This window comes from Euprymna scolopes, chromosome 22 (assembly GCF_053919585.1).
Source record: "Euprymna scolopes isolate OS-2025 chromosome 22, ASM5391958v1, whole genome shotgun sequence".
Taxonomy (NCBI): Eukaryota; Metazoa; Mollusca; class Cephalopoda; order Sepiida; family Sepiolidae; genus Euprymna; species Euprymna scolopes.
In genome coordinates, this window is record NC_136503.1 from 109,736,401 (window position 1) to 109,763,900 (window position 27,500).

Below are 27,500 nucleotides of genomic sequence, written 5' to 3' on the forward strand. Positions count from 1 at the left end.
ATCTTAAAAAGATATCTTGGTTGGAATGAAGGAAATAGCAGATGAATGGCTGGTATCCGATAGGATGCCCCACCATTTCCAATTGGAATAAAATGAGAATAAAATTCATATATATGTATTATTTTTATTTTATTATATATATATATATATATATATATATATATATATATATATATATATATATATATATATATATATATAACATAATTTGTTTATACGAATATGTGGGTTTAGTGACTTTATTTCTAAGTTCAAAATGGCATAATGTAAGCAAACTATAAGGTATTTACAGCTCTTCTCTTCTAATTTTCGGATTTTTTAATCATGTCCAAACGCATTTTATTTCTTTTGGGTGGATTGATTGTTGCTATCTCTTCTGATGAGTTAAGGGCTAAAGAGATAGATTCATCGATTGACATAATAATTAAGTGATTGATTTTGTGCGACGAAACAGATACTGTCAAGAATTGTAAGTATCAACTGCATTAAAAGAACTAAATTGTAAGATGGTTAACATCATGAAATTTGGAATATAGACTTTTGTCATTTATTCATTAATTCATGCTCTGTAATTACATTGAGCTTCTTAAATAAGGATTGGTATATATTATAAGCAAATACAAGTGAATAAAAATATTTCCACAGAAATATATATATATATTTAAATAAGGGGGTAGTCATCAACAATGTGTATTTTTTAACATTATTTTATTATTCCGTGTCTTGGTTTTTCATTGAGAATTATGTTTAGATTATTGTAATAATGTTTTTAAATCATTGAAATCGTTTTTAACGCGTTTCAGACGTTCTGTGAAGCGTCCTCTTCAGAAATTATTTTCAAAATTTCTGAAGAGGACGCTTCACAGAACGTCTGAAACGCGTTAAAAACAATAAAAACAATGATCTAAACATAATTCTCAATGAAAAACCAAGACACGGAATAATAAAATAATGTTAAAAAATACACATTGTTGGTGACTTATTTAAATACACATCTTTCTTTCGTTGGAATTTCTTAACCCATTATATATATATATATATATATATATATATATATATATATATATATATATATATATATATATATATGAAAAAAAAAAAGAAATATATATTTTTTTCTTTTCTTTTTTCAGAATGGATTCTGTTCATCTTCCGGATGAGGCAAAAAGAACCAATTGCCGTTTCCGTTGGTCACAGCCTAAGCACTCTGGTTCAAGACTCGACGTTTGGGCGCTGGACGACATCAGTTTGAACGATGTTCTTTATCATACGTTGGATGTTGAAACTAAGGAATTGGAAGAACCGATAAAAATCCTCAGCCTTTCACGAGGAAAACTCATCGATACTTACTGTGGAGTACCAAAAACTATCGGGTAAAAAAGCGAGACTTTTTTTTTTTATTATTTAAAATAATGTTTTTATGGAAATCGCTCCAGACAAGGCATGAAGTCACTTGATGTAAGAAGCAAAAAAAAAAAAAAGACTACTTAAAGGTTCAAGGTCAAGTGATTTGTTTTGTTTTGTTTGTTTCACATCATTTTCAATAAGTGGAAAAGTTTAGAAGAGTTTAGCTTTTCCAACTGAAAAACCGATACGGTCGTCTAATCGATCTATTTTGGAAACATAATATCATCGTTTTTGTTGTTTTCGTTTTATTGTTGTTGTTGTTGTTTTTGTTGTTGTTGTTTTGTGCTTTATTTGTTTTGTTTAGTTATCATTAAGTGATTCAACTAAAAAATAAGTGGGAGAAAGAAACGCGATTTCGTAAAGGTGAAATTTGAAAATAAAGCTTTTAAGTCAGCTATAAACCTGACTAGTTCGCCTCATCTGAAGATGCCCACACAGGGTTGAAATAAATTTATAATGAAATTGAGCTAAGTTTTTAAGTTTTTGTTGAATTTTTCTTTTAACACTTATATATATATATATATATATATGTATGTGTGTGCGTGTGTGCGTGTGTGTGTGTGTGTGTGTGTGTGTGTGTGTGTGTGTGTGTGTGGTTCAGTTTGCTGCAAAGGTCACTCAAAGTCGTATCCTGGTCAAAGCACCAAATGTGGTCCGCACACACTCTGACTGGTGTCTCTATCAACCTTCTATGATGATCGATGAATGCTTTGAAAGGTATGATCTTCAATCACTTCCCTAGATAAGGTTTAAGTAACAACTTTGGTTCAATTAATTGTATATAACGAATTGTATGTAATCGTCTTTGTGTTTCATCTTGTTAAATAACCTAGACTGGTTATATGCTGTACAACTAAACGTTAATTATTTCTTTACAGTTTCGTAGATGAACCGAAGAAAGGAGAAGCTCGATACATCATGACGGACGTAATGAAGATCGGTCCATCTTATATGATCCAGTTCAACCTCTCGATGGGATGCGGAGATCCGTACGTTCCAGGAATCAACAATAAAATATATTTAGAATATTCCACAGACCATGGACTCAACTGGGAGATGGTCGAAAAGGCTTGTCTTCCTCCGACTAGCTGTGAGGAATTCAACCCAGGAACTGTTTACGAATTTTCTCAATATCCAAATTGGAATCGAATCACCGTGAAACTTCCACCGGACACTTGGTAAATATAAATCGATAATACATTTCTTCTCTTTGACGGAGCAGGTTCAAATCCAGTTCAGTTTAGTGTTGGGATGATTAATCAGTATCGGAATCAGAAAAAATTGTGTCTATTTTCCGATGTTAAAAACGATTCTTTTAGTTGTCTTTTTTATTTCATTTTATTTAAAGCAAAACCTTCTGCTGCTTATTGTAATTATGAAATAATAAATATTTATTGATTTTAAACTACCAGTAAAATGAGACTCTATTGATCATCTACCACAAGTGTAATTTTACACTTAAGAAAAATATCTGCACGTTTAACGCATGCTTTTACGATAATAGTGACAAAATAACAACTTTATAGTTAAATATTTAGAGATTTATAAAGGATCGAAATCGGAATCGGTAATTATATCAGAATCGGGAATAATATCAGAATCGTCTCATCACTAGTTCAGATCTAGTTTTTCTTTATGTAGATTTTTCTAACAACTTTATAACGATAGGGACACACATACATATGTAGATGCATAAACAAGCTAACAATTCCTACAGTCACGTATCTGGAAACGTATACCAGCAAAAACAGTTTATAATAAGTCATACACAATCCATTATGATTATGTAATGTAGCACGACGTGCTGTCGATAAGATTTTAGACTTTTTTTCATATAGGCACTTTCATTGAAAGTACACACATGAAACTCTAGTACCCTTCGAAGTAATCGCCTCCGGCTGCAATGCACTTGTGCCGTCTTAACAACTTCTGGAAGGCCCAATGGAAGTCCTCTAGTGTGAGCATGTCAGTAACCCTCATCACAGCTTCTTTCATTTCCTCAATTGTCTCATCACGAGAGCCGCTAAGGTTTTCCTTGAGCTTAGGGAATAACCAAAATCACAGAGAATGAAGTCTAGATTATAGGGAGGATGAGGAACTGTCTTGATGCCCATCTTGGTCAAATAGTCTGTGACAAGGATGGATTTGTGGACTGGTGTATTCACGTAAATCTTTCGCATCTTTAATTCCTCACAAATAATTGTGTGTACAGTTCCCACACTGACAGCAAACTGTGCACTTATCGTCTCTATAGACACACGACGGTCCTTATCAATGAAATTCTTTATTTGGCCAATCAACTATAGTCTTCTGATTTCCTTACTCCTCCCACACCTCTTATCATCCCCCACAGACTCCTTGCCTTCCTTGAATCTCTTATGTCACTCAAAAACTGATGCTCAATTTATGCAAGATGGTCCAAAAGCAGCCTGAAGCATTCCATACGTTTCTGTGACATTTTTCCCAAGTTTAAAACAGAATTTTATTGCATATCGTTCTTCTAAAATGTCCTCACGCCCAGATTGCATTTATGAAATTCACCAGCTGTGACAATCAGGCTTTAATAGGATGTATTCCAATTCCTGCTGTAGCTGTTCATTTGAACCTGAAATCATAAAAATTGGTCAGACATCTCGTAAGATGTAGCAAAACATACTGAATTTTCAAGAATCTGAAACAATTTTAAATTATTATTTGAAAGTGAAAGTGTCTCGTTTAAAGGGAACACTCTATTAAAATGTGTTCCATAAAAGCTTCTGAAAGCACTGCACATTTAAACCTACTTAATTTAATGCACGATGTGTTAAAGTGAAAATGATTACGTAAGAAAAGTCTGGAAACTTATTGAAGGCACCTCATACATAAATATACTGATATAGGACAAGAAAAAGAAAGAAGCAACCCTAGTAGAAGTATCTCCAATCACCCGAGAGGGAAATGATAACAAAATACCAATGTATTATTTATTTATTTTTTTTTTTTACACAGTGGTCACCACTTATCAAGGCCCGGAAGCCACTCAGGGATAAGGGTTATTGCAAGTACATTACGTTAATGTGGAGATTTGATGAAGTGTTTACTTAAGGGGGCGGTTCATTAGGAATTTGTTAACGTGTGACTTGAAGACATCCAAGTTGTAGTCAGGTGTGAAGCAGGCAGACGGAACAGAGTTCCACAGGCGTGCAGTTCTAAGAAAGAAGCTTTGTTCAGGGAATCCACGTTTTGATTTAGGCACAGTTAAAGAGTGGGGGAAATTTTTCACAGTGGATTCAGCTAGACGGGTGTTTTTCGTGAAAGATTGGCGAGGGTGGACCAGAGATTAGAGTTCAGACGAGCACCTGCCATGGAAATAACGATAAAACAAGGATAGGCTCGCAACGTCTCTTCTGTGGGAGAGAGGTTGCAGAGTAGAGAAAAGGGCATCCCCCATTAAGCCACGAAGTCTATTTTGTACTCTGTCAAGGCAGGATAGGCTGTTTTTGGCAGCTCCTGCCCAGATATGGCAGCAGTATTCCATCCTTGGACGTACTTGGCTTTTATATAGATAGATTATATACAACATGTAAAGAAACTGGAATCTTAGGAAGATCTATATAATTTCAGTAATTATAAGAACAACCGGACTTATGAAAGAAAAAACTTTTAAAAAAATATCCGGCATATATACCCGGTGAACAAAGTGCAAGACAGAGACAAACAATAGCACTTAAAGAGACGGTTAAAACATTTTTTTTTAAATCTCTTGGTTTGAATGTTTGCAGTAACAGATGATTGTCTGGCACCGGCAGTATGCCCCATCTCCATCTAGAACAAAATGATAAGAACAATTTTAAAAGCTAACAAATATACGTAAGTAAATACATTTTTTGACGTGCTTCATTGCATATTGGAACGACATAGAGCTGTTTAATGTTAGTCAAGTGCTCCCAGGAGAACTGATTGTGTCTTTTTTTTTTTCTAAAAGATGGAACAAAGAAAGATTTCAATTGATTTTTTTTAATGTCGTTCTTTCAATTTAGCCTAAACTTTCGAGTACATTGCAGGTCATATTCAGTAATTAAAATAATAATACTTTAATAAGTCGATATGACCCAAATTAATATCGTTAAATATTGGGCAAGTATATTATTTTTAATGGAAAGCGCTCCAGACAAGGCATGAAGCCACTTGATGTAAGAGCTAAAAAAAAAAAGTAAAAAAATACAACTTCAAGATTCAAAACTTGCCAACAATAAGTGTTATATAAATAGATTAGAACCTAGAAAACAGAAATTCTTCCCCCTTTGTCAGAAACATAATTTATGGAATGCGAGGACTAAAGGACAAAATAAGGGAAGTAAGAGTTATGAGGCTGCCAAAAGCAAATGCACAATCCATTTTCTACTTTTAGTTTTCTTATTCACACACTTCTGAATACCTGACCATGCCCCTGGTCCTGGATATGACCTTAAACTATATCCAGTGGTGAGGCCTCAGCTTGCGGGCTTTGGGGAGTGTGGAGTCACCCTTTAATTGCCATTGCTCCCAGGCCCACTCTTACCTGGAGTGGTAGTACCTGTTACCGGTTTCTATTTAACCCAACTATGGGTTAAATAGAAACCGGTAACTTGAAAACAACAAAAATATTCTATTAAAAAATTTTTCTTCAAAATCTTTGGATTCGGCATTAAATAACCTGAAAAGGGTTGATATGCCGTAAAACAAAATCAACCAACCAACTGACCATGCCCTGTGAGTGGATTATTTCACTTGTATCGAACAATTATAAACAAGTAACCAGAATGTACCACAGTAAAATGATCAATGATGGGTTTTTTATGATTTATTGATTTATTTATTTATGAATTTGTTTATTTATGAATTTATTTATTTATGAATTTATTTATGAATTTATTTATTTATGAATTTGTTTATTTATGAATTTATTTGTTTATGAATTTATTTATGAATTTATTTATTTATGAATTCATTTATGAATTTATTTATTAATGAATTTATTTATTTATGAATTTATTTATTTATGAATTTATTTATTTATGAATTTATTTATTTATGAATTTGTTTATTTATGAATTTGTTTATTTATGAATTCATTTATTTATGAATTTGTTTATTTATGAATTTATTTATTAATGAATTTATTTATTCATGAATTTATTTATTCATGAATTTATTTATTCAATAATTTATTTATTTATTTATGAATATATGTATTTATGAATTTATGTATTTATGAATTTATTTAATTATGAATTTTTTTATTTCTGAATTTATTTATTTATGAATTTATTTATTTATGAATTTATTTTTTTATGAATGTATTTATTTATGAATTTGTTTATGAATCTATTTATTCATGAATGTATTTATTTATGAATTTATTTTTCATGAATTTATTTATTCATGAATTTATTTATTCATGAATTTATTTATTCGGGAATTTATTAATTTATGAATTTATTTATTTATGAATTTATTTATTTATGAATTTATTTTTAATGAATTTATTTATTTATGAATTTATGTATTTATGAATTTATGAATTTATTCATTTATGAATTTATTTATTCATGAGTTTATTTATAAGTTTATTTATTTATGAATTTATTTATTTATGAATTTATTTATTTATGAACTTATTTATTTATGAATTTATTTATTTATGAAATTATTTATTTATGAATTTATTTATTTATGAATTTATTTATGTATTTATTTATTTATGAATTTATTTATGAATTTATTTATTTATGAATTTATTTATGTATAAATTTATTTATTTATGAATTCATTTATGAATTTATTTATTTATGAATTTATTTATGAATTTATTTATGAAATTATTTATTTATGAATTCATGTATTTATGAATTTATTTATTTATGAATTTATTTATTCATGAATTTGGTTTATTTATTAATTTATTTATTCATGAATTTGTTTATTTATGAATTTGTTTATGAATTTATTTATTTATGAATTTATTTATTTATGAATTTATTTTTCATGGATTTATTTTTTTCATGACTTTATTTATTCATAAATTTATTTATTCATGAATTTATTTATTCATAAATTTATTTATTCATGAATTTATTTATTCATAAATTTATTTATTCATGAATTTATTTATTTATGAATTTATTTATTTATGAATTTATTTATTCATGAATTTGTTTATTTATGAATTTATTTTTATGAATTTATTTTTTTATTAATTTATTTTTTCATGAATTTATTTATTTATGAATTTATTTATGAATTTATTTATTTATGAATTTATTTATTTATGAATTTATTTATTAATTTATTTATTTATGAATTTATTTATTTATGAATTCATTTATGAATTTATTTATTTATGAATTTATTCATGAATTTATTTATTTATGAATATATTTATTTATGAATTTATTTATTTATTAATTTATTTATTTATGAATTTATTTATTAATTTATTTATTCATGAATTTATGTATTTATGAATTTATTTATTTATGAATTTATTTATTAATTTATTTATTCATGAATTTGTTTATTTATGAATTTGTTTATGAATTTATTTATTTATGAATTTATTTTTTATGGATTTTGTTTTCATGACTTTATTTATTCATGAATTTATTTATTCACTAGCGGGGGTACACGGCGTTGCCCGAGTGTTTGTTTCCGGGACGGGGGGGGGAGTTTAAAAAAATGTTATGGTAGGTAAGTAGGAAGGATCAAACCCGGAGTCATGAGTAAAAGTAGGAAAATAAAGTGTGAAAAAAAACAAAAACATCTGCAACGTTAACAGTTCGGCCACCAAGAAAAGTACATTCCAGTTGTTTAGGAAAAAAAAACAAAAAAAAACGACTACGGTAGGTCGGCGCGAACGTGAAAATATAATGTGAATTATCCAGCACGCTAACCACTACGCCACAGAGCACTGCAGCTTAGTTTAGTGATTTTAAATAACTTCACATGAAAGAACTACGAAGCCAAACCGGTGTTCTCTTCTCAACTGTTCCTTGTGAACGATCCCCAAACGGTGTTAAGTGGTGGCAGGGGGAGGAGGAATTTATTAGAGAGAAAATATTTTACCACTTCCATTGATCTTAACCGATTTTGGCCGTGACTTCTCAGCAGAAAAAGTATAGAAATCTAAGATTATCGAGGAATTTGAGAAATAATAAGCCTATAACACACCTCAGATATTGTTCTGCCGTTTGTGCATATTATATTTGCATGAAATATCTTGATTTTTAATCCTATTAAGGTCAAAATCCGACGGGAAAAAATGAGTTCATTTTATTTATGTAGATAGAAGGTGAATTTATTTATTCATAAATTTATTTATTCATGAATTTATGTATTTATGAATTTATTTATTTATTCATGAATTTGTTTATTTATGGATTTATTTTTTTATGAATTTATTTATTTATGAATTTGTTTATTTATGAATTTGTTTATTTATGAATTTATTTATGAATTTATTTATCAATTTATGAAGCTTATGTCTTTTCCCAAATATCTAAATAAGTAAAATATCCGTTCAATCAAAAAATTAGGAAAAGAATTGTAATATTTTCCATCAAGCTATGTTGGTTATTTAGTTTGGTTTGCTTGTTTTGTTTTACAGCATACCAACCATTTTTGGGTTATTTAATGCTTAATCTAGTCATTTTCTTCAGTTTCTTTATGTATTCAAATATTTATTCATGGTATTCAGTTTGTTTTTATAGAAGAAAATTGTTGTTTTTGTGGTTTAGAAAATATGATTGAGTTTTGCAAAGGAAAGGGAACAAAAACATCAATGTTTGGTCAGAAAGACATCTTGATCTGAAACACCAGATGCCTTAACAGATATAGCACTAAGGGCCAAAGTGGTAACTAAGGAGCAACTCCACATTCTCTAATGCTCCCAAATGGGACCTCACCATTGGATGTCTTTATGGTCATACCAAAGACAAGTGAAATGGGGAAAAGAGGACGTAGGCCTTAGTGTTATAGTTTATCTAAACTGGTTTACATTGCCCTGAAACGAGTGGTGATTGATTTTGCTTTTTAGCCGACCATGTGACCCACAAAGACAATTGGACACAACCACACTGACCAGTCCAAACGGGTCTTATACATTCCAATTTTTAATACTATTTTAATTTTTACATCATCATCATCATCATCATCATCATCATCATCATCATCATCATCATCATCATCGTTATGACATCATCATCATCATCATCATCATCATCGTCGTCGTTATATCATCATCATCATCATCATAATAATAATCATCATCGTTATATCATCATCATCATCACCATCATCATCATCATCATCATCATCATCATCATCATCACGATCATCATCATCATCGTTATAACATCATCACGATCATCATCATCATCATCATCATCGGTTTTACGTCCATCTTACATGTTGGCATGTGTTGAACAGCTTTAAGAAATTGATTTAAAAGTAACCTATGATCTGGTCTTCATTCATCTCCCTTTCCCTCAGGTTCATTTTTATCACTTCCTCTCATGTTTTCCTTGGCCTTCCCCGGTGAACTGAACCTGCTTCCTCAACTGTTCTACATCTACTAACTCAATAACTCGCATCCATTCTTTCAATGTGGCCATACCATCAAAGTCTACTTTTCTGCATGCATGTCCCAATACTGTTCATATTTAATCTTTCTCTGAAGTCATCAGAACTAAGACTGACTTTTAGCTGGAAAGAAGTTTGGGCTCATACCTTCCCCAAAAGTATTAGCCATTTTTACAGCTGACAGATTTTAGACATGTATTACGAATTCTAAGTCTGTTTTAATAATTGTTACACAAAACAATCTATTTTTATTTATTAATTTATTGAAGGTCTCATGCCACCAAATTCCGGATAATACAGTATGAATGGAGTCCGACAGATACTTGGTCAGTTAACCGAATCTACATTGGTCAGCAATGTCCGTTTATGTGTCACGGACATGGAATCTGCGACAGAGGAATCTGCAGGTTCGTATTATATTGATTTTCTCTTACAATTAATTGTTATTTCATGCCTGTTACCTATTATGCTTGTTTATTTACGATGTGCTTATTTTCTTATATGATTATTTTTTCAATCAGTTATATGAGTCCTGTGTATGAATTTAAAGTGCAATCGGTTGGGAGTCCTCTCCAGAGTGGGGAACTTTATCCTAGAATAGTAGTACCGGCCGGATTAAATAGAATTTGGCTCAGGAATGATACTCAACTACCTCAGACACCTTTGAGCAAGACACCTCTACCTCACCTATCATCTCGAAATTAATTTTTTACCTTTGTTTTTTTTTTCTTATCCAAGAATCTTTCTGTCAAATTCGGAATCTGCACAGAATGTTTAATGGACCCTTAATTTAATCCATAGGGTTTACTCGAATACATATATATATATATATATATATATATATATATATATATATATATATATATATATATATATATATTTGTGTGTGTCTGTGTCTGTGTGCGTGTCTGTGTCTGTGTGTATGTTTGCCATTCAGACTTAGTGGTAGTGTAATTATCTTTCTTCAATACTATATATATTTTTCTTTCTTGTACGTACCATGTTGATGATAATGCCTGGAATATGTGTGAATGTTAAATATTCGATACAGTATGAAGCACAGGTCGTGCATGTGTGTCAAAATAATAGAAAATCTGCTGATTAATAAGCATTAATTAATTGTTAATTAACAGTTAATTAATTGTTAATTAACTGTTAATCAACTGTTAATTAATTGGAATTCAATTTTTTTTTTAAAGTACAACCAGCATTTCATACTGTATCAATTTTTTTTTTAAATCTCGATCTTCCTTAACATCTGAAGACCTGCCAAGTATTACCACCAACATGGCATGTACAAGAAAGAAAATATATATATTGTCGCAATTTTCCTGACGAAGACCCTTTTTATGGGTCTAAAATTTGAATTTAATTAATATTATTAATAAAATTCTAAATGTTTATTTATTTATTCATTTACGTGTGTGTATAAATACCAATAAAACTTTCGAATAGATGCACCGAATTGAAAATTTCTTCTTTTCCCTGAAACGTTTGAGTCACTAGATTGTCCTTATCCATATATAGTTCGTAACAGATAACACTGAGTCACACCAAAAAGCCCGAAATAAGAGTTTTAGGCCGCTTCGTGCAATGGTTGAAAAAGTTACCTCTCCATGTCAATGGAATTTAACACTGTCTACATACAGTCGCGATAACATCTTGCGGCATACGGACAGGACTTTTGTTGCAATAGATAACGCGTCTGACTATGGATCAGAAGATTCCAGGTTCAAATTCTGGCAAGTTTGTAATAATTTTAAACATCATTTTATCCGTGTACTCATTATCCTTACCCTTAGTTAGGGTTTTTTTTTTCATTAATTTTTTGTGCATATGGGAATTTCCCATACTCTGAGTTCACAGGGTAAGCGTTGATGGTAAGATGATGTTGAGTGTACTTGATGTTGAGTATACTCAATTTTGTGTTTGACTCGGTATTGTGTAGTTTTTAATAAAATTAAAAGACCAAACACGTACAAGATTTATGTTAAATTTTAAATTTGAATTTTGTATCAACAGTGTTTATTAAGATAAATTGATTTTTTTTAAAATAATTTCTCAATTGTATTTCTTTTTGAATATTTAATGTTCCTTGCCTCCCTACGAGGGCAGAGTTAGACACAAGATCGGTTTTAATGTGGAGAAAATCCAGCTCCTCAAACAGGAACACTCTGAATAGGAACAAAAAATTTTAAAAATGCCTCAATCTAGAAGAATTTCTCCTCCACTGATCGAGATCAGAAAAGGCAATGGGTAGTATCAGAACAGATACTACACTTTGATCCTAGCTAAAAATGCCAAGGAAGAATTAAATATTTAATGTTGCCAAATATTTAATGTTGTTTATGAAAAAAAATGAACGATTTGCAAAATATGAATTCTATCTTTTTTTAAGATGTGATCTTGGTTTTGATGGAGAAAGTTGTGAGCCGAATCGTCGTGCCAAAAATGGTATTCAAGCTGATTTTGGAACTACTTACACTCCAGAAGATGATTTCGAAATAAAAGGAGGAGACACGGTCAGCGGTTTTGAAGGATGCGGAACCATTGTCTCTGGCGAATCGATGTATTTCTACAAGGTGAGACAAGGATTATATATATATATATATATATATATATATATATATATATATATATATATATAGTTTTTGTTGTTGATTTTTTAAACGATATTAAAGTTAACGTCTCCACCTTAGAGAATTGGTGCTTTCTTAGAAAGTCGCCCATTTTTTATTTGGACATATTTTTTATTTTATTTATTTATTATTTTTAAAAACAGTAATCTACGTACATGTGTTTCAGGGTCCTACCTCTCTTCAGCGTAGCTTGACTGTTGTTAGGACTCGAAGTCGAGTATAATCGTAATCTTTGTAAAAGAAAGAAGAAATAGCAGTGTGTCGGTTGTAAGATTAATGTAAATTATTTAAAATTGTGTTTTTCTATGTTTTTAAGGTAAACATCTTATGAGTACGTGACTAAATATGCAGCAATAACATAATTTTGCAGACTTGTAGTCACAATACGAAACAATATTGTAACGGTGACCTTTTAAAAAGCAATAAATTACCAACTTAGAAAACTTGATCTTTGGAACTTGGAGAACTATGATATTACACACTACATATATATAAATATATATATATATATATATATATATATATATATATTTATATATATATATATATATATATTCTTACGATTTCGAATTGTAACAACTATTAAACTCAATGAAAGTAAATTTTCACTTTCCAAGCATGTATATCATTAGTTATTATTCCAAAAACCAAAAGATGTAATTAATTCACACTCATAAGTTCTTTTTCTTTTTATGAAGCATGTCTTACATATGTTTCGTTGAATAGCAGAAGGCCGCTAAACAACTCCTTATAGACAAATGTGCGTTCCTACATATGTATCGGAATGCCTCTGATAAGTATAAAAAAAATCGATAAATGGAAAACATCTAATTAAAGAAGGAACAGTTCGATTTTGACTAAAAGTAACATTATACGATTAAAGGATGCATTTAAGAAATTTTGTCAACGAACAAGCAAGAAGGCCCGGTGCATAAAATGAATAATATTTTTTTTTCTAGTTTATTTTTTTTTTTTATTTTTCGCTTGTTTTTATTTTAAAGTAATTTATTTCTCGTTTTCTTTTTTTCTTGTTTTTTTGTAGTTTATTTTACATTTTCTTATTATTTCAAATTTGTATTGAGTTGTTTTCATTTTTAACCATTATATTGGAAAGGTTAGCTGACAAATAGCTGACAAAGTTTATCGGCTAGTTTGCAAAACAATGACGGAAAATTAATCCACCGTTTTTATTTGTTTTATTTTTGCGGATTTCTTTTTTACTTTCTTCTCTTTTTTAAATGTATTTTTTTTAAGTTTTAGAAAACTTTAAAAAAAAAAAAACTATCATTAATTGCCATATTAACGTATGTTTCGTTTCTACCAAAGTATATGACATAATTTTCGATCGAACAGGCCTGTTTTACGAAGGTCATGATTAGACACAATATCATAATTTTTCGGTATGTCTCGATTGTACCAAAGTGTAAAACGCCTTTTTCGGGCGAACAGGCCTGCTTAAGGAAGGTCGTGATTGCGCTACAAAAGCACCGACGATTGACACATTCTATTTATGCAATTTACGCTTCATCCCATTTCGTAGGACGGTCTCAGAGAACTGAAGACAACGGACATTCACACAACGGACGATGATTACATTCAGTTTTACATTCGAATTGGCGGAAGTAGTAAAGATTGCAACGGCGCCAACCGACCGGAAGAAGGAATCCTCCTGCAGTATTCAACCAATGCTGGCATTTCGTGGATGCTGCTTGAAGAACTTGTCCACACGGAGTATCGAAAACCAAAGTAAGGCCTCGTTTTGTTTTGTTTTTTTGTTGTTTTTTTTTTTGCTTTTTTTGTTTGTAATTTTTTACTATTCTTTGTTTGTACTTTTTACTGTTTTTTGTACTTTTTTACTGTTTTTTGTTTGTACTTTTTTACTGTTTTTTGTACTTTTTTACTGTTTTTTGTTCGTACTTTTTACTGTTTTTCGTACTTTTTACTGTTTTTCGTACTTTTTTACTGTTTTTTGTAATTTTACTGTCTTTTGTACTTTTTTACTGTTTTTTGTTTGTACTTTTTTACTGTTTTTTGTACTTTTTACTGTTTTTTGTACTTTTTTACTGTTTTTTGTTCGTACTTTTTACTGTTTTTTGTTCGTACTTTTTTACTGTTTTTTGTACTTTTTTACTGTTTTTTGTACTTTTTTACTGTTTTTTTGTTTGTACTTTTTTACTGTTTTTCGTACTTTTTTTTACTGTTTTTTGTACTTTTTTTACTGTTTTTTTGTTTGGTTGTCCTTTTTTTCTGTTTTGTTTTTGTTTGTACTTTTTACTGTTTTTTGTACTTTTTACTGTTTTTGGTACTTTTTTACTGTTTTTTGTTCGTACTTTTTTACTGTTTTTTGTACTTTTTTACTGTTTTTTGTACTTTTTTTATTGTTTTTTGGTTTGTACTTTTTTACTGTTTTTTGTACTTTTTTACTGTTATTTGTACTTTTTTTTACTGTTTTTTGTTCGTACATTTTACTGTTTTTCGTACTTTTTTACTGTTTTTTGTACTTTTTTACTGTTTTTTTGTTTGTTTGTACTTTTTTACTGTTTTGTTTTTGTTTGTACTTTTTACTGTTTTTTGGTACTTTTTTTACTGTTTTTTGTACTTTTTTACTGTTTTCGTACTTTTTTACTGTTTTTTGTTTGTACTTTTTACTGTTTTTTCTACTTTTTTACTGTTTTTGTACTTTTTTACTGTTTTCTGTTTGTTTGTACTTTTTTACTGTTTTTGTTTGTACTTTTTTACTGTTTTTTGTACTTTTTTACCGTTTTTTGTACTTTTTTATTGTTTTGTTTTTGTTTGTACTTTTTTACTGTTTTCTGTACTTTTTTACTGTTTTTGTACTATTTTACTGTTTTTGTACTTTTTTACTTTTTTCGTACTTTTTACTGTTTTTTGTTTGTACTTGTTACTGTTTTTTGTACTTTTTTACTGTTTTTGTACTTTTACTGTTTTTTGTTTGTACTTTTTTACAGTTTTTGTACTTTTTTTTACTGTTTTTTGTACTTTTTTACTGATTTTTCTACTTTTTTTTACCGTTTTTTGTTTGTACTTTTTTACTGTTTTTTGTACTTTTTTTTACTGTTTTTGTTCTTTTTTACTGTTTTTCTTTGTTTGCTTTACTTTTTTACTGTTTTTTTGTTTGTACTTTTTACTGTTTTTTGTACTTTTTTTACTGTTTTTTGTACTTTTTTACTGTTTTTTTTGTTTGTACTTTTTTACTGTTTTTTGTACTTTTTTACTGTTTTATGTACTTTTTTACTGTTTTTTGTACTTTTTTTACTGATTTTCGTACTTTTTTACTGTTTTTTGTTTGTACTTATTACTGTTTTTTGTACTTTTTTACTGTTTTTTGTACTTTTTACTGTTTTTTGTTTGTACTTTTTTACTGTTTCTTGTTTGTACTTTTTTACTGTTTCTTGTTTGTACTTTTTTACTGTTTTTTGTTTGTTTGTACTTTTTACTTTTTTTGTTTGTACTTTTTACTGTTTTTTGTTTGCATTTTTTTTACTTTTGTTTATTTTCGTTTGTACTTTTTACTGTTTTTTGTACTTTTTTACTGTTTTAGTATTTTTGTTTGTACTTTTTACTGTTTTTTTTGTTTGTATTTTTTTACTGTTTTTTATTTTTGTTTGTACTTTTTTACTGTTTTTGGTACTTTTTTACTGTTTTTTGTTTATACTTTTTTACTGTTTTTTGTTTGTACTTCTTTACTGTTTTTTGTTTGTACTTTTTTACTGTTTTTTGTTTGTACTTTTTTACTGTTTTTTGTTTGTTTGTACTTTTTTACTGTTTTTTTTGTACTTTTTTACTGTTTTTGTTTGTTTGTACTTTTTTACTGTTTTTTTTTGTTTGTACTTTTTTACTGTTTTTTTGTTTGTACGTTTTTACTGTTTTTTTGTTTTTTTGTACTTTTTTACTGTGTTTTTGTTTGTACTTTTTTACTGTTTTTGTTCGTACATTTTTACTGTTTTTTGTTTGTACTTTTTACTGTTTTTTGTTTGTTTGTACTTTTTACTGTTTTTTGTTTGTACTTTTTTTTACTGTTTTTTGTTTGTTTGTACTTTTTTACTGTTTTTTGTTTGTACTTTTTTACTGTTTTTTTGTTTGTACTTTTTTACTGTTTTTTTTGTTAGTACTTTTTACTGTTTTTTTGTTTGTACTTTTTTACTGCTTTTTTTTCGTTTGTACTTTTTACTGTTTTTATCTTTATTCCCATGAAATTATTCATTATTGCAATTCGTTACCATTCTTAAATCGTAAGTTACATTTTATAAAAACAATTCTTGTCAGTTTGTTCAAGCTAGGGATGAAGTATCCTACCGGATTCCAAACATCCACCTGCTAACTCAGATATTCCAACCGAGAGATCTTTTAAAACTTCTAATCATCCTTTTAAGTATAATTGTTTGAATTTCTCATGCATTCGGTCCCCCGGGTATATTTAACAGGTAGTTTTTGAAATTATTTATTTGTTTTATTCGATTTATTTTTACCGGATTGGATTCTGGTGAATTTCTCAGTCTTAAAAGAAGTGACAGTGGATATTATATCTATCTATCTATCTATACCCTTATCAATTCGTTTTTCTTTTGTGTGTATTGATATTCATATTAAAAACTATCTTTTCTATTTATTTAAAAAAGAAAATACAATTTTCTTATATATTGGGCTGTGGAAATGCATTCACTAGCAAAAGATCTAGCTAATTTGCATATTCTTTTAAACATTCATTTTGATTAATTCCCTATTAGTTTTTTCGGTTTTCTTATGGGATGATCATCTAGAGTTAGCTATTACGTGTAATTATATTCATGCAGATATTCTACATGATTTATACTTGCATAATATTTGCGTAAAATCTTTACAGTAAACAAAAAATTGTTTCCATATATATTTATGTATGCGTATATATTTTTGTTTAATCTATTAGTTTATCTATCTATCTATATATTTACAAAAGTGAACGTGTCTGTGTGTCTGCCTGTCTGTCTGTGTGTCTGTGTACACTTCCCTACGCAATAACTCTGTCAATCTTTAGTCTACAGACTCGAAATTTAATATTTGGGAAAATCTTTGTGATCGGTTTTCGGACAGAAATTTGGCTATAAGGGTCAAAGTTCAACGATTTGACCTTTGAGAACTCTACCAAACTCCTCCGACAATTTTGGGTCTAAATACTTGAAATTTTAGATATAGGTTCCTTGGACATGGATCTAACTTAATAACTTGACTTGAGCCCAAAACAATAAATGTTAAGGGGTCATAATAGGGGTCAAAGTTAAAAACATTGATCTTTTTTTTGTTTTTGCTCAGCATACACCTCCAAACACCCTGGCAATGCCGGGTACCCATGCTAGTATATCTATAAACGTAGATGTGTCTGTGTGTGTCTGTCTGTGTACATTTCCCTACGCAATAACTATGTCAATGTTAAGCCTACACATCCGAAATTTGATATACAGGGTACTGAGATTTGGGAAAATCGACGTGATCGGTTTTCGGCCAGAAATTTGGCTGTTAAGAGGTCAAAGTTCAACGATTTGACCTTTTTTTTTACACAGTGGTCACCACTTATCAAGGCCCGGAAGCCACTCAGGGATAAGGGTTATTGCAAGTACATTACGTTAGTGTGGAGATTTGATGATTGAGAACTATACCAAACTCCTCCGACAATTCTGGGTCTATACACTTGAAATTTTAGACATGGATCTAACTTAATAACTTGATTTGAGCCCAAAATAATAAATTAATATTTAATAGGGGTTAAAGTTAAAAAAAATTGACCGTATTATTTTTTTCCTCGGCATACACCTCCAAACACCCGGGCAACGCCGGGCACCCATGCTAGTATATATATAAAAGTGAAAGTGTCTGTCTGTCTGTCTGTCTGTCTGTCTGTGTACATTTCCCTACACAATAACTCCGTAAATTTTAAGTCTACAGACCACAAAATTTGATATACAGGGTAGTGAGATTTGGGAAAATGTTTTCGATCGGTTCTCGGTCGGAAATTTGGCTGTTAAGGGGTCAAAGTTCAACGATTTTACCTTTGAACACTCGACCAAAATCCTCCGCCAATTTTTGGTCTAAACACTTGAAATTTTAGATATAGGTTCCTTGGACATGGGTCTAACTTAATAACTTGATTTGAGCCCAAAACAATAAATGTTAAGGGATTATAATAGGGGTCGAATAAAAAAAAAATTGACCTCTGCGGTCTCTACCAAATTACTCAGACAATTTCTGGTCTAAACATTTGAAATTTTACATAAAGGGTATTCAGAGATAGGGCAAGCTTTTTAATCGGTTTGGGTCGAAAATTTTTAGTTACCAATATATAAATGTATGTATGTATGTGTTGCATGTCTGCCCAACACTTTCGACAGAGGCGACGGATTTTACCAAGATCAGTATCGTTTGGAAGTTCGACCTTTCATACAACAAATATTAAAAAATTGGCTAAAAACATTACTATCTTCATCTTAAACTGGGCACTTTTCTACAGGGAGGGGTCGCTTTTTTTGCCGATGTTTATGAAAGTCATCCTCTCCTTTCGATTGTCTAGCCTAAATTTTAAAAAATGTCCCTTCCGATTTGGCGGTGGTCGTAACAGTATAGACGTCAGGTGTTTTCCCCGTTCTTTTCCTCCTTTGCGGTACAGGTTCGAGCCTGCCTTCTTACTACCACTTTTTTTTCTCAACATACACATCCAAACACCCGGGCAACGCCGGACTGAAATGCTAGTATATCTATAAAAGTGAACGTGTGTGTGTGTGTGTTTGTGTGTGTGTGTACATTTCCCTACGCAATAACTCTGTCAATTTTAAGTGTACAGACTCGAAATTTGATATACAGGGTAGTGAGACTTGGGAAAATCGACGTGATCGGTTTTCGGACAGGAATTTGGCTGTTAAGGGGTCAAAGTTCAACGATTTGACCTTTGAGAACTCTACCAAACTCCTCCGACGATTTGGGGTCGAAACACTGGAAATTTTAGATATAGGTTCCTTGGACATGGATCTAACTTAATAACTTGATTTGAGGCCAAAACAATAAATGTTAAGGGGTCATAATAGGGGTCAAAGTTAAAAAAAATTGACTGCTTTTTTTTTTTTGCTCAACATACACATCCAAACACCAAGGCAACGCCGGGCATAAATGCTAGTATATCTATAAAAGTGAAAGTGTCTGACTGTATGTATGTATGTATGTATGTATGTATGTATGTATGTATGTATGTGTACATTTCCCTACACAATAACTCAGTCAATTTTAAGTCTACAGACCACAAAATTTGATATACAGGGTAGTGAGATTTGGAAAAATCTTTGTAATCGGTTTTCGGCCAAAAAATTTGGCTGTTAAGGGGTCAAAGTTCAACAATTTTACCTTTGAACACTCGACCAAACTCCTCCGCCAATTTTTGGTCTAAACACTTGAAATTTTAGATATAGGTTCCTTGGACATGGATCTAACTTAATAACTTGATTTGAGCCCAAAACAATAAACGTTAAGGGGGTCATAATAGGGGTCGAATAAAAAAAAAATTGACCTCTGCGGTCTCTACCAAATTACTCAGACAATTTCTGGTCTAAACATTTGAAATTTTACATAAAGGGTATTCAGAGATAGGGCAAGCTTTGTTTCCATATATATATATGTATGCAAATTAGCTAGATCTTTTGCTAGTGAATGCATTTCCACAGCCCAATATATAAGAAAATCGGTTTGGATCGAAAATTTAAGCTACACATGTATAAATCTATGTATGTTTGCATGTCTGCCTAAAATTTTCGACAGCAGCGATGGATTTTCACAAGATTAGTATCGTGTTTAAGCTCGACGCTTCAGACGACAAATACCAAAAAATTGGCTAAAAACATTAATTTCTTCACTCTCAACTGGGCACTTTTCTACAGGGAGGGGTCGCTTTTTTCGCCGATATTTTCGAAAGTCATCTCCTCTTTTCGATTGTCTAGCTTTAATTTAAACTTACGTCACTTCCTGTTTGGCGGTGGTCGTAACAGCAAAGACGTCCCGTTTTTTTCTCCGTTCTTTTCCTACTTCACGGTACAGATCCGAGTCTGCCTTCTTCCTACTACCACTTTTTTTTTGCTCAACACACACTTCCAAACACCTGGGCAACGCCGGGCACCCATGCTAGTATATATATAACATATAACATATAAAAAATATATGGATTATATATATATATCCTATATAATATATAAATAATATATATAATAAATATATAATATATAATATATATAATAAATATCTATAAAAGTGAAAGTGTCTGTGTGTGTGTGTGTCTGTCTCTGTACATTTCCCTACACAATAACTCTGTCAATTTTAAGTCTACAGGCTCGAAATTTGATATACAGGATAGTGAGATTTGGGAAAATCTATGTGATTGGTTTTCGGACAGAAATTTGGCTGTTAAGGGGTCAAAGTTCAACGATTTCACCTTTGAGAACTCTACCAAATTCCTCCGACAATTTTGGGTATTAACACTTGACATTTTAAATATAGGTTCCCTTGACACGGATCTAACTCAATAACTTGATTTTAGTCCAAGAGAGTAAATGTTAAGGAGTCATAATAGGGGTCAAAGTTACAAAAATTGGCCGATTTGTTTTTTGTTTTTTTTGCTCAACATACACCTCCAAACACTCGGGCAACGCCGGGCTGAAATGCTAGTATAATACATATATAATATGTATAATATATATAATATACATATAGTCATCCACATACAGTACTGTTTCGCTGATTCACAGCTCATCAGTGTGGCTAGACAAGCAACTACCTCAAGCCAGGATCGAAGCCCGATTGCCCAAACGACAGTCGGAGCTTCTAACCGTTGCGCTATACGGCTGCTGCTATGCGGGCAGTAAATTAACAATGTTTTGACATTGTCCAAATACCTAAGCTTAATTTGTTTACACAAAGAGTATCGCTTTCTACGCCAATGGTATTTTGTACATCACTTCCCAATCTGCTCAACCTAAGATAGGGAGCATTATAGTCATCCATATACATTACTGTTTCGCTGTTTCACAGCTCATCAGTGCAGCTAGATAAGCAACTACCTCAAGCCAGGATCGAAAACCGATCGCCGAAACGCCTAATATATATATATATATATATATATATATATATATATATATATATATATAATATCTAACATATATAAAAAAATATATATGTGATATATATAATGTGCAGAAGAAAAAAAAGATGAAAATTCAAAGTTAAATAAAATTTCATTATATCATCAGATCAATAAGGAAAAGACAGATTCTTTTTTTCATTTTTCCTATGATAATGTAATAAAGTTTTATTTAACTTTGAATTGTTATCTTTTATTTTTCATATTAATTGCTCCACTTAACCGTATACAGATTTGTTTTGCTTAAAGATTATTTGTATCTTTACCAATTATATATATATATATATATATATATATATATATATATATATATATATATATATATATATATATATACACGCTAGCAAAAGTACCCGTCGTTGACTGGGTTCAAAAGCAGCCTACAGAAAATGGACTCTGATTTATTAAAGTATGATAGGTTATGAAAAGGAAGGGTTGTAAAGAGATAGCTTCGAATTTGGGGGTATCAAAACCAAAGCAAAATATGATGAAAGTAAAAATAAAATAGATAAACCCCATAATTTATTATACCATACTTGTTCACACTGAAACACTTGTGGGAGCCTTTTCTAGTCTCACACAAAAACACGTGTTCTCATCTCAAGCTATATTACTTGTCATATACATACGCGTACACAAACATACGCGCGCACGTCCACACACGTCCATATATATTCACGTTCACGTATATATACTCACATTCACGTGTATACACACACACGCTAACGTAAACACATGTACTCACATACGCTCACACGTACGCACACATGGACAACGTCACTTCCCCTTTCAAAGGAAATCCACACATGCGCAAAAGACCACCGGAAACAACTATAAAAACAAGAGACAAGCTGTTTCCTACTCTTTTCCAACTTGCCTTCCGAGCTGAGTGGTCTACGGACCAGCCGCCGCCGTTCCGGCAGGCGTGCGCCTCATGCCACCTGCTACTGTATGTGTGGGGGCAAGAGTTAACAGACAGTACGTACACCTTACACGTTTTCTATCTCCATGGCCTGAATTGACTTTTTCTCATTTTCTCTCTATATATACTACAATAGACTTTCCTTCTCACCAGCTAACAGCGAGAGACGCACACCAAACTGGATTGACTTTCTCTCTTTCTCTCTCTCTACGACAATAGACTTTCTTTCTCACCAGTAAACAACGAGAGACGCGAGCCAAACTAAACGCGTGCTGTACGCTTTTCTTTCATGTGTTTCTTCACGAAATAAATTCTAGTTCGTTTAATTCAAATAAACGCGTTATTCGTTTCTTCCTCAAAGCAATTCACTTTTCCTTTCCCAATTCAAATCATTTCTCCTATTTTATACGACTGAGTCCTATATATAATATATCCACCAGTCCACTACAAATTGGCGACACCCGAACGTGAGATGAACACGCATTTCCTTCTATACCCTAGACCGCTACACACTTATCACAATATTCTGTGGATCTATATTTAAAAACCTTGTTAAACTTTGTGACATATTTCCATCCTATGGAGGTCAGGCGCGAACGAACACCACATAATTTTATTATACCATATTTCTTCAAACTGAAGCATAATTATCAAAGTATACTTACGCAGATAGATATGAAAAGTCTTTATTAAAGTGTGTACCTATTTCCATTCTATGGGGGCCAGGCGCGAACGCAGACCCCATAATTTTATTATACCATCCCTATTTAAGTTAAAACATACTTATTAAAGTATTCTTATGTACATCTATATCAAAAACACTTGTAAACAAAGTATGGAAATAAAAAATTAAAAAAAAAAAAAAAAAAAAACGTTTACAAGTGTTTTTGATTCTACGATCGTGCCTGATCCACAAAGTATGGAAATAAAAAATTTAAAAATTAAAAAAAAAACGTGGATCAGGCACGATCGCAGACCTCACAACTTTAATGAACTACCGTTCTGCCAGATCAAACATACCTATTCCTGTGTGTGTCTCGATACATCTTCTATCATTATATGTAATCAGTTTAAAAAATAGTCAACCATATAGGAGCCTATTCGTGACCAGACACACACAAAGACGTTCAGCTATATATATATATATATATATATATATATATATATATATATATATATATATATATATGCTTGTCTAACCGCACTGATGAGCTGTGAAACAGCGAAACAGTACTGTATGTAGATGACCAACTGTATGTAGATGACCAGATATATATATATATATATATATATATATAGTAAGTTATAAAATACTTTTGTATATTAATTTTATGTGAGTAAATGAAGTAGTTGTCTATGTATATATATATATATATATATATATATATATATATATATATATATATATATATATATATATATATATATATACTTAGTTATATTTTGGATGAAAGGATTCCAGCACAGAAGAGTGCTCTATTATAAGGAAAAAATTCCAAAAATAAGAGCGTATTATTTATATTTTTATTTACAGAAAGTTTAGATGAGATAGGTCATCGGTACCGTCGGCTTCAAATCTGATAATAGCTATCTCTAGCCGATAAAAAAGTTCTCTTCAGCCGATATATATAATTGTAAATGTCAACTGAATTAAAGGAATAAATAATTATAAGATGGTTAAGATTATGAATTTTGGAATATAGTTTTTTGTCATTTATTTTCTCTCTCTCCCTCTCTCTCTCTCTCTCTCTCTCTCTCTCTCTCTCTATATATATATATATATATATATATATATATATATATATATATATATATATATATATATATAAGGAACTCTATACTACACAAAGGTAAATTAAATAGTGAAATAGATAGATGAATGTTGTTGGAAGAGGCAGCAGCAGTGAATATTCTATCTCCGTATCCACTGGGTTCATGAGAACACGAGTGTATAATGGTCTAAACACAAATGGGAAAGATAAAATATAACAGAGGAAGTCCATTGTATTTGCAGCGCAGACTTGGCAGTATTTTCTATGTATTTATTTCAAGTCATGTTCTTGTGAATTTAGGCCGAGCAGTCCAAATGTTGGACACTCAGGAATCTTAATATCCTGAAAGCTTCACTGTATATATAGGTTTGAAATAATATGATGTGTCCACGATTATCTATAAGAGGCTCTGTCTGTTGATCTATCGGTCACGTTTTAATTTGGAGGCTAGACCCTCTGGATTAGACAGCTTGTTGTAGACCACACAATATTATTGATATAAATAAATTAAAAATAAAACGTATTCATTTATTTATTTTTGTAAATGTCAAACGCGAACGCAGACTTCATAATTTTATTGGTATTAATAAATTAAAGATATTTTTGTTGCTCATATTTTCACCCAGGAAATTATTTTGTGTAAAAAAAATAAAAATGACAATCCATATACTGATAAAGTTGATATTAAATCCCAGCCCTTTTTATTTAAAAATAATTAAAACGAATTATACTCAGTCATAAATAGGAGAGCAACTACATGAAAGTTAACTAATTTGAATATTCCTTTTAAAAACAAGTGTTAATTAATTACTTATTCATTTTTATGGTTTGTTATTAGATAATTGGTTTCATTTCATTATTACACTGAATCCTATTTATGCATAGTTCCTATATTCTGCATAATTCCATAGAATTAAAATGAAAACGTTCTACTACACGGAAATTAATATATATATATATATATATATATATATATATACATATATATATATATTAATATTTAATATATATATATATTAATATTTAATATATATATGTATATATATATATTAATATTTAATATTTATATATATATATATATATTAATATTTAATATATATATATATATATATATATATATATATATATATATATAAAATATATTTTAGTCATCGACATACAGACCTGTTTCGTTGTTTCACAACTCATCAGTGCCGCTAGACTAACACCTCTCCCAAGCCGAGGATCGAACCTAGAACCGTCGTGACGACAGTCGGCAGTCCTACCCCTTGACTACGGAATCAGTGGCCGAAATTAACCTGTCCGAACGATTATTTAAATAAACATCCGTCCGCTACTCGTAGAGGGCTCAAACGTTTGTTTGTAAACAAATCGCGAGCTTCGCATTATTTCAGCTAAATTAAGTAGCGAGTAAGATAATTTACGAGAGTGCTCTACCAAAGAGGGGAGCTATATATATATATATATATATATATATATATATATATATTAATTATTATTACGTGCATAAAAGTATACTTATGGACATTCATGTTTCTAGCTTTAAGCCGGAGTCAGCTTAGGTCAGGATTGAACATTGTTTTTAGCGATATTAACAACATCGAAACGCTGTTATTTTTAAAAACGCCAACAATAAATCCTATATATATATATATATATATATATATATATATATATATATATATAGTGAACTTGTGGGTGTGTCTCCTAAAAATCTCTATCCAACCTCTCTCTTAATATTTGATCCACAGAGTTGAAATTTGATTTACGGTGCATTTTGACATGTAACGCACTTTCGATTGGTTTGGTAAAATAACTGCTAACGGGTTAACATTTAAAACAAAACATTGACCTTGGTCTGGCGTAAATCGAATATATCTGTTGTTTCTGGGGGTGCGTTCATTAAAATTTATACGTTAAACAACGCTATTTTTTGCTGTTCTGTATGTTTGGATTTAACTCATACGCTAACGCATAAGGATAGAAATGTATCTGTTTGTGTTTCGATTCTATCTGATGGCGCACAAGTCATTTTTTCTGCTTCTAAGATCACTACTATATATCAGGTACAACATAATAATCAATAGAAAATTGGTTCTATAAAAATAAATACGAAATCTGCATGAATTATAATATCATAGTTAAGCGTATTTTACGACCGGGCAATACCGGGTGGTCTGCTCGTATTAAAATAAAAGTTAAACGTATTTTCTTGTTATGTATATCAAGCGCGAATGCCGATTTCACAAAATAATATTCAATTGATTTTAACGCAATATAAGTAAAACAAATACAGACATACAAATAAATAGTGTTTAAGTGGATGAATTGAATCGTTATATCTTTTCTTTTAATCTTAATTCTTTGTAAATATCAACCGTCAGGTTCGTCCACGTGAAACTACCTGAAGATGCCAAAACGACCAACACGAGATTTCGATGGTGGCAACCGATGCATTCGGGAGAAGGAACTGACCAGTGGGCAGTTGATGGCATTTATATTGGCCGCTATGAAAAAATACGAATGCTGGATGATGACTTTAATGTAAGTTTCCTTTCTTCTTCTTCTTCTTCTTCCTCTTCTTCTTCTTCTTCTTCTTCTTCTTATTATTATTATTATTATTATTATTATTATTATTATTATTATTATTAATAATAATAATACCTTAAACTATATCGGATGGTAAGGCTCCAGCTGCGGGCTTTGGGGAGTGTGGAACCACCCTTTAATTGCCATTGCTCCCAGGTTCACTCTGCCCCCGAGTGATAGTCCCTGTTAGGGTCCCAACCATGGGTTAAATAGAAACCAACTTAAAAAAAAAACAATATATATATATATATATATATATATATATATATATATATATATACATTCTATTAAAGAAATTTTCTTCAAAATCACTGGATTCAGCATTAAATAATATGAAAAGGTTTGATATGCCGTAAAACAAACAACCAACAACAACAACAACAACAACAATAATAATAATAATA

The 27,500-nt window shown here is 30.5% G+C and overlaps 1 protein-coding gene across 1 annotated transcript in view; it reads left to right on the plus strand.

The window, feature by feature from the left end:
• Window positions 1-27,500, plus strand: part of LOC145243628 (reelin-like) — a 280,927-nt gene that overhangs the window by 91,648 nt on the left and 161,779 nt on the right. The window contains exons 19-24 of the mRNA XM_080106652.1: window positions 1,134-1,373; window positions 2,286-2,585; window positions 10,275-10,412; window positions 12,404-12,587; window positions 14,185-14,390; window positions 26,892-27,051. Coding sequence (XP_079962778.1) covers window positions 1,134-1,373; window positions 2,286-2,585; window positions 10,275-10,412; window positions 12,404-12,587; window positions 14,185-14,390; window positions 26,892-27,051 — 1,228 coding nt within the window. The remainder of the gene's footprint in view (window positions 1-1,133; window positions 1,374-2,285; window positions 2,586-10,274; window positions 10,413-12,403; window positions 12,588-14,184; window positions 14,391-26,891; window positions 27,052-27,500) is intronic.